General features: G+C 38.5%; 2 protein-coding genes and 1 long non-coding RNA gene across 3 annotated transcripts; 2 read left to right on the top strand and 1 right to left on the bottom strand.

The window, feature by feature from the left end:
- The first annotated feature begins 1,450 nt into the window (after positions 1–1,450).
- LOC139194162 (uncharacterized) lies at positions 1,451–2,300 on the top strand. The gene is made up of 2 exons (XR_011578936.1): positions 1,451–1,628; positions 1,877–2,300. It is a non-coding gene; the product is annotated as an uncharacterized lncRNA (long non-coding RNA).
- Positions 2,301–4,069: 1,769 nt separating this feature from the next.
- Positions 4,070–4,931, top strand: LOC139194351 (non-specific lipid-transfer protein 1-like). Its single transcript, XM_070818661.1, has 2 exons — positions 4,070–4,354; positions 4,836–4,931. The coding sequence occupies exons 1-2, from the start codon at positions 4,070–4,072 to the stop codon at positions 4,929–4,931; spliced, it is 381 nt and encodes a 126-aa protein (XP_070674762.1).
- A 287-nt stretch (positions 4,932–5,218) lies between these two features.
- LOC103407642 (transcription factor RF2b-like) lies at positions 5,219–8,254 on the bottom strand. The gene is made up of 4 exons (XM_070818811.1): positions 7,319–8,254; positions 6,645–6,777; positions 6,173–6,257; positions 5,219–6,047 (listed from the first exon to the last, which is right to left on the bottom strand). Exons 1-4 carry the CDS (start codon positions 8,029–8,031, stop codon positions 5,674–5,676), a joined length of 1,305 nt encoding a protein of 434 aa, XP_070674912.1. The 5' UTR covers positions 8,032–8,254; the 3' UTR covers positions 5,219–5,673.
- Between the last annotated feature and the right edge of the window lie 1,101 nt (positions 8,255–9,355).

Below are 9,355 nucleotides of genomic sequence, written 5' to 3'. Positions count from 1 at the left end.
CATAGCAAGAGAGTTGTTGCTTTTCTTTATTGTCATCTGCTTTTTATGCACAGGTCTGTTTAATTATTTGATCATCCTATAAATATTTAGTCAAATATGTTATATAAGCTTCTTTTTTAGTAGAGGCGATAGTCTATATTAAATTAATTTAAGAGGGATTCGGACATTATCTATTTTTCAAAGGCATAAGTGAATCCGTTACGACATCAATCATTTGTATCAAACTGTTTTTCATTTTACAGAACAATGCTTAGCGAATAAATAATCTTCAATTGGTTTCATATACGTTTTTTTTTTCTAAGACAAGCGTGCTATATTTTTCATTTTCATGCATGTATTTATTGATTGAGGAAGTGATTTTTGCATAATTCTCTTTATGCATGCTCTTTTTATTTGTGGATTTGACTTGAATTAATCGAAGAAGAATTAATGGAGGGGAAAAAGAACCGCCGCATGCAAAAGGAGAGCTAAGGGTTGTGTGAAAAACCATTTTTTCTATGAGATTGGTAAAAACTAATATTGTTATATTGACGTTTTTTTCAGCTTTCCAATATGTAGCTGCTGAACAAAAATTTTGTTGCGGTGATCTCTACGTGGGAAAAGGATGCGATCCGGGCACAAAATTCGAAAATGATTGCAATGTTCAGTGCATAATTAATTGTGGAAATGCAGGGAGATGCATCGGAAAAAAGGTCCGTGGACTCTACTTGCCGTTCTTCCATTGTTGCTGCCGGGATGTACCTTCGCCGGTGGAGGCCCCATTTCTTGGCATTTAAATATACATGGACGAGTACGAAAAATGGTTTCTATAAATAATTCTAGTAAATTAACAACCATTTGGTCGTCCTTAGTTTTGATGTACACAGTGGTACCGTTGTCGATAATAAAGGTATTTAATTAAGACTTATAATTCAATAAACTCCAAGCCAATGTTTGAAATTCAAAATGTTAATTCGTTGACTATTTAACATTATGATTTAGTGGTTACAAGACAACAGTTCATCTACCACGAGAATTCTAACACGGGCTTTATCAGCTCGTTGTAAAAAGTATAAATTTACCACAGGCATAGTAAGTGCGTGATGAATAATAATTTTTTACCACGGGTAAATCTTAACCCGTTATAAAATAGTAGTTAATAATCACGCGCAAAGTTGCACGTTATAAATATTCTAAGTAACTACGGACAATGCTCGTGGTCAATATTGTAAGTATCCACAATGTCTTTTTATTATCTACCACAAGCATAATGTGTGATAGAATCATAAATTCACATATTTGGAGGAGGCGGGACACCAAAATTTTGCAAAATTTTAGACATCTTTTGTTGAAATTTCAAATTTTTTTGACAAATCCACTTTTTGCTCCATCTCCTTTCCACGTCCATCTCTTCCACTTTATCTTCCTTTCCCTTTTCCAAAAACAAAAACGAATTCTACCCCCTTTCAACTACACTCCCACGTTTTTCCAAAGCTCAACCGCTTCGGTTTCTTAAAACAAACAAAAAACATCATAATTTGTCTCTCCCCGGTTTCCCATAATTTAATTTGCATCTGCTACAATGGTGTGTGGTATGTTAATCCTATCAATGTTCTATCTAGTCTCTTCGGAATATTTCTCTGCCCCTGGTAAGTTTCTTCACTAAATCTTCAAGGACCTGTTTGAACTTTAAACTCTCTGTGTTATTTAAATTCAGTTTTTCTTTTCTACTTTTTTTTCTCAATATCTTTTTGTCAGTTGCTACAATGATTGTTAAATTATGAAGCAGGGGAATCTTAGGTGATGGAAATATCAACAAATTTTACACCGGTGATTTCATATAATTTTTTTTTCCGCAACTAATTTAATTTTTCCTTTGTGAATGTTGGTATTGTAGGTAACAATCACAAGAAGCTTACAGAAATGAAGCAGCAAATTGTCTAGACCAATTTGTGCTTGACAATGGCATTTTTTTCTTAAACCCATAAGTTTAGATTTACTTGAGTTTATTTGTTTGCGTAATCTATTTTACATGGTTTGAATGCAACAATCAGTTTGTTCCTTTCTTTTTACTTTTGTTTCTTTCCATTTGGTTTCTTTGCAAGTGTCTTTGCAGTGAAGTCTGCAGACCTGAAAGAAATTTGTGCATAGCGAGGTAACAGTTGTAGAGGAGTGTAGAGAGGAGAGGTTAGTGGCTATCTTAAGAGGACGGGTCACGTACTATCCTACATATCTAACTTCTCTTTGTAATACGTAGCATGATCATTTTTATCTTCAAGTATATCTATATCAGATGGAATCAGATGGAAGTGTATTTTTAATTTCTTTCATACCTTGATATGAAAATGATTATTTTTGTTGATTTGGTGGTTATGTTCAGTAACATATGAAGAACTACCAAATTCGACACTACGTACCATGCGTTCGAATGTTTTAGTTATGCACAAAATAATAAAAAAGACCTTATTTTTCTTTCTTGATAAAAAGTGTTGGTGTTTTGCAAGCACTTGCAAACTTAAAGTGTGATTGGCTTGCTGGAGATGTGTGTCTTCTGGAAGAAACGATTGAAGAGAAGAAGATCATCATTGGAGGACGAAGGTTGGAAATAGGACTTGAGTTTTATTTTAGTGTGAAATAAAGCCTCTATATGTTTTGGTGATTTTGGTATTTCTTAATATATATATATATATATATATATATATACTACTCATTTTGTTGTTACTTTTGGTGTAATATTTGAATATGTGAATTTTTATAGAGTAAATTTGCAATTTTGTATATAAATATCTTTATATATATATATATATATATATTACTTGTTTATTTATTAAATAATTTTTTTTTTAATTTTTGGAAATCTTTTTATAACGGGCATTAGCCGTGGTCAATTTGTAATCCACAATAGCCATAGCACGTGGTGTTAGATCCCAATCTACCATGGGCACAATCCGTGGTTACATTGCATTTGACAACGTGCATAGTCCGTGGTAAAAGCAAAGACTTTTTATCACATCCAGAATACTAACGGGCACGATGTCCGTGGTAGATTGCAATTTACCACAAGCATCCACCGTGGTAGATGAGCTTTTTTCTTCTAGTGAATTACTCTTTATTTGTAAGTGATATTTTTCTTACAAGGTGCAACTCGAGTACAAAATCAGAAGAACATTGCAGTTTTCAGTGCATCGGAAAGAAAGTCTCTCAAATCTATGTACGTAGGTCCCAATCCAACATTAAGAATTTCAGTACGAAATGCTTTGGAAGTTAGAACACAGTTTAATCAAACAAGTAAAAAAGAAACTACAAACGGTCAATCAGTTGTACAGTGCAGAAAGTGGAACCTTGCATTGGTGGCGCCATGAATCTAGGATAAAATTTGGCATGGAAAATTCAAAACCTAGTTGAAACATGCACAATTGACGGGGGATTCAAGAATCTTCTGTCATTGGCTTTGTTGAGCTTATCCAAGTAATATGATTGACTGGCTCACATATGCTGACCATAAGTCTGATCTTCCACTGTTCTGACATTTCTACAACAAATATTGTGTCTCTCACGGATCCCCTTCCACAAGAAGGCTCAAGACGCTTTGAATTTTCATTCCTATATTTTCCTTGAGCCATTGGTACAAGGAAATTTGAAATTTTCTAGCAGCAGCCCCATGACCTTCATAAGTAACAGACAAACAAACCCTATTTGTTTTGTAGCCCACCTTGTCAACATATAGTTTAATATGCTTAATTTCCACGTGACAATTTTTGGGACGACGTGGGTAACTCCTACTTAAACCAAACACGGAGTTATCAAGGTTTGAATGGCCATTAATTGCTTGACACCAACATGAAGATGATACAACACAAGTATTATAAACAAGTTGAGTTAAGTGTTGAGTCATTCAACACGTGATGAGATTTTGAACTATAAGTTAGTGTTGAGTCATTTGACTCATGATGAGATTTTGATTAACTATTTTCTATTAAGAACACGAAATAACATGACACAAACGCACAAGCTGTTCACAACATCACATTCTATATATAGCCCCATATACATGTGTAGTACCGCCCAGACCCAAACGTAGCAGCTAACAATGCCCAGGTTTTCAGTCATCGTGGCAATAGTATTCTTATTGGTGACAGCTCCTTCTGTCACTAATGCCACCATAACTTGTGGTGAAGTGGTAGTTTTGCTCACTCCATGCATACCCTTTGGAGTGTTTGGAGGCACAGTGCCTCCAGATTGCTGCAAAGGCATAAAAGGGCTGAATGCTGCAAAAAAGACGACGATGGACCGGAGAATTGCTTGCAGTTGCATTCAGGAAGGAGCTGCAAGAATCCCCGGGATTAATTATGACCGGATTAACACTCTTTGTGATGTTTGTGACTCTCCTTGTCCCTACAAAGTTTACCCCTCCACTAATTGCTCTGCGTAAGCCTCAGTCTCCTCTATAATTCTAACTTTCTGTGAACATATCACCAAAGTATGACGTTATTATCAAAATACCGTTTGGACCATTGCCAGATTTTATCCTGTACTTTTGTAACTACACCACTCTGATCTCGTGAACTTCATTATGCATCTCACATTCATTGTTGGAATCGTTTACTTTTTTTTTACATGGTGCCTACATGGATTAATCTCGAAGGTCATATTTTGCCGAAGCCCATGTAAAAAGAAAGTTAATTATTCACTTGTTGGAACTGATGAAATGAGGCAATGTGAGACGCAAAATGAAAGTTCAGGGGACAAAAACGGGGAATAAAGTGATATTTTCGTGATAGTTTAGGAGGCATTTGATAATTAATAAACAAAAGCAATAGCATACTAATTGTAAATATGGGTGCAATTCTTTTCAGGGTAAGCTGAATCCATGGGAAGATTGGAAGATAAAGAATAAAGCTTCCGGGAAGACCATTCTTCAAAGCACAATGCTTTTGTGGAACTTAATTTGAAAGGGTTGGATCATATTGTATATGGATTGCATGTAATCCAAATTATAATCTACTAATAATAAAAATAAAAAAATATCCTCTTTTATAAGAGCTCTAAATTGTTCGTACATACAACGCGTAGTATGTACAAACAATTTCTCTATGATGTTAGTTAAATTCTTGTATCGTATTCTTATAATTTATCCAGAATACCCAACATGGTGTATCAAACTCTAATAAGTAAAAACAAAGGAAACATTAGATAAGTAAATCAGTCAATCTTGCGTATGTGAAAATTACTAGTGAGGTGAGAAGAAGAGTAAATCTTATATTCCATTCCTTCTAATCTTAGGATTTTGGGAAAAGTATGAATACAGAAGAAAGATAAAGAAACATGTTGCAGTAGTACACAAAGTTGCAAGGTATTACATAAAAACATGATACAAAGGAAGAGAATGCTTTCATGAATTGGTAGCATCTCCATGCCCATGGCAATGACCTTCCATTCCCAGAATTTACAGCACTCCCCATACACAAAATTTCCGCGTCGAGCAGATTGATGAAAAGGGTGCTTCCCCGTTTTAGGGAACAGCCCTAAAAATAAACAATGAAGAATGAATTTTAGACACAGATTTAATAAATAATGAAATAAATATGGAGTGGCCTCTCTAAATGATCGGATATCAATCTATGAACAAATCTACCGGACAGCATGTGCAATGGACAAGTTAGCAGGTGAGCAGCTCGGCAGCTAGTTTGTGTGTCAAAAGGGGGAACCTTTTTCACTAGCAGAAAGCGAGGGGCCTTCAGACTTCCCGATTGGTGCTCCTTTACTACCAATGTCGAGTCCCTGTAACTGACCGACAGGGCCGTTCTGCAACATATCTGAAAGATGGGTGTGAGAATTTGACTGATGCAGATGTTGGGTTGGCATACTAGACTGGGAATGATTGAATTGTCGCAACTGCATGGTCTGGTGACTAGCCGGTCCTGGTTGTTGTTGAAGCGGAAAATAAGCTGATGGATGGTTGTATGGCATCTGGTGCATCCCCAAGTTGAATGAATCAGAAGGGCTCATCCTCTCCCCTGTGGCAATCTTGAGCCTCTCAACCTCCTTCTTCAGAGCTTCGTTTAATGCTGCACAGAATATTTGAAACAAAATAAGTACTATTTGGATTAAATGGACAATTCTCTTCTGATATAATTAAGAAATAAGAAATATTTTAAGTATCAAATATGATAAAAGTTGGCATGTTGCTCACCGTCGCGCGACTGAGCTTGTTGCTCCATAGATTGTAACCGAAGCTTAAGTTCTGTGTTTTCAGTACTCAGACCTGTGGTGTCCCTCTGTGCGTAACAAGAAACAAAAAGAGGTCATAATCTTTAACCAATTAACAAACATTTGTGTGTATACGTATGAAGTGTGCAGAAGACAACATAGTTCAGAACCAGATGAAGGCTAAATAATAACTGAACATTGCAGCAGAGGATGAATTAACGAAGTTATGTTAAAGCACTTGCTCCAAGTATCCATTGTTTTGATTGATGAATGCCTTTTTTCATACTACACATCATTGATCAATTTAGAAACACATAAGATAAGAGTGATTAGCAACGTTGGATCACAAAAAATGTCCAAACAACGATTTCACGTTTGATATTAGGGCAGTGTTGTCAAAAAAGTTGTCCACGTACAGTACAACGAGAAAACTGCTAAAATACACCAACACAAACCTGGAATAATGTAAGTTGAGCAGAAAGAGTGGTGGCTTCTGTTTGAAGGGTCTGAACTTTGCGCTCAAGTTCTTGTATATAGCGGGACTTCCTTTCTTTTGAGCGAGCAGCAGACTGCCGATTTGCCAGTATCCTATATATGACAACCAAAATGTGAGGATCCCAAAACCCCCAAACTGGAAACAAATAGAGTTCAAGAAGTTCGTAGGCACACAAGTCTTGTATGCCACCACGAATCTTCAGTTCAACAGATTCATACTTTTCGAAATTTTATTCACTTATTATTCTCCAAATACAACCTTCATGCAGTTTAATATTAATTAACACTCGATCTCAATCGAAAGGGAATGTCTTGAAAACCAAGAAACAACCTACCTCTAGTGGTGAATTCTAGCAAAGGCAGAGCCCTTGATCAGGAAAATAGCTGGTTTGTGGCAACATCAGTTACTACTATGTTTTTATGCTAATGGTAATTAATAACAGCATAAACAGTTTCTAATTTGCAGTTTCTTTAATTCAATTTCATTTCCAAATTCAGCATTTATAAGTTCGTGATTTCCATATGCCAAAAAACCCAATTAGAATTCCTTCTCACATTCCACATTTTCTCAGCAACCAAACAGAATGCAGGAAAATAAAGTAACCCCGAAAGAAAAAAAGAACAAAACACAGACCTTTTGGCACGCTTGGGATCAAGGGTCCAGAGCTCTGCGAGCTTATCAGGAGGCATAGCTTTCTTGGCCTCCATGACCTCCCCGAACAAGCCGGTCGACGTCGACGACCCATCTACCGAGCTGCTATACCGGTGCCTGGACGGCCTCTTCTCTCCTCCTCCTCCTCCCTCACCGCCACCGGCATTGCCATTGGGCCCACCATCAGGCCCATCATTGCCGCCACTATTCTGATCCGAGGAATTATTGGACCCACCGAGCTTGTCGAGGTCAATGTACGTGGAGAACAGGTCCTCCTCCGATCCCATCTCCTCTAGACTCGGCGTCGACGATCCTCCGTTGAACGGATCCCCCGCCGCGGCGGGCAGATCCATCATGTCCTTCGGCAGCCGAAAGCTCACCTCGGAGTTGGCCCTCCTGTGGCTCACGTCGTGATTGTGGTCGTGGTGGGACCCGTCCGCGTCTTCCCGGATGAAAGGGGAGGCGGAATTGCCCAGCATTGTGGCCAAGCTCAGCGATGTGGACGTGGTGAACGAGGTTGAAGACGATGACGTGGCGGCGGCTGCTAATCCCGAAGCATTGGCATTGCCGTCAATGCCAACGCTTCTGGGAAGCGGCGGGATTGGATTGGATTTGGGATTGGGATTGGGATTGGAATTGAAGGTGAAGAAATCAGGATTAGGGTTGGATTGTTGGAGGTGGGGATCTTGCTTCATTGTCCGGGTGGTTTTTGTGGACGTTGTGGGTTTGTTTGTCCCTCCCTCCCGCGTGTTTCGCTCCACTTTGTGTCACCAGGAATTACTCACTCTATTTTCTGTTGGGTTTTTGTTTTTGTTTTGGTTTTGGTTTTTTTGAGTTCTTTTGTTTTGTGTTCTTTCTTCCTTCGTTCGCAAGAAACACAATGTAAAAGGCAAAAAAATGTAATGTCAAATCTTTCGTAGAGATATACGGAAAAAAATAATGTTAAGAAGATCAACGTCTTTCGTCAAGTCACCGCTTACGTACTAATGCGCCTTATAATCATTTTTCCTAAGAAAAATATAAATAAAGTTGATTGGTAAATTCCGGGTTAGTTTAATGCCATGTAACTAGGAGTTTCGATTCAGAAAACCCAAGAATGTTAGGAGTGCAAACTTAGATTGAACATATTTTAAAACATGACTAGCACTTTAAAAAGAGGTCAATTCAACTATGGAGGATGAGAATTAACATGGGAATTGGGTTTTGCAGGTGTTTTGGGTGGCACATGGAACTCATATGAACAAAGAGATATTTGACAGGCCTACAGAGTTTGATCTATCAAGGTTTGAGAACCCATCCAAACCAACCCTCCCCATGCATATATTCCATTTGGAGGAGGCATCGACAATTGCATAGGGAATGAGTTTGCAAGAGTGTAAGTGCTTACTATCATCCACAACTTGGTGACAATGTTTGTGTGGTCACAAGTGTATCCTGATGAACCAATAACTAGGCAACTGATGCCATGTCCATCCATTGGTCTCCCAATCAAGATCACACCAAGAAAGCCTTAATTACTGTTTACAAGGCTTTGTTTATGCCTTATGCAAAGAATTTGTCATTTCTATGTGTATCTCATGTACTTCTGTTGACCCTAAAATCTACCAAGCCTACGTGGCGCGCAGGCCGAGTATATTCTAAGCTAACTACGTCCTTCGGTGATTGCGGGGCGTGCCAACTCGTCGGCCGAGGCTCGGCCGAGGAGTGAATTTGATGATGTTGCGTTGGGTCGCGCTACTGACTTCTGCGTCTTGCGATTGCGGCCGAGAAAGGAACACGTCTCGGCCTCTTGGGTTCTCGAGCCTGAAGACAAGGCTGCTATTTCTTACAAAGTTCACGAACCGAATTCGGCTTTCAATGTGCCGAATGTAATAACTGTGACACCTCACCTCGCCGAGAAGGCTAATGAGATGACCTCGACCAACAAGGATTCGAAAACCCTTCTCGACCGAGACTTGGATAGGTAATCGACCGTTCTCGCCGCAGTGCTGTTGATGCCAACGGAAGATACTGCGAGAC

This window comes from Malus domestica, chromosome 03, assembly GCF_042453785.1.
Source record: "Malus domestica chromosome 03, GDT2T_hap1".
NCBI classification, from domain to species: domain Eukaryota; kingdom Viridiplantae; phylum Streptophyta; class Magnoliopsida; order Rosales; family Rosaceae; genus Malus; species Malus domestica.
This window is presented reverse-complemented; position numbering and strand designations above follow the sequence as displayed.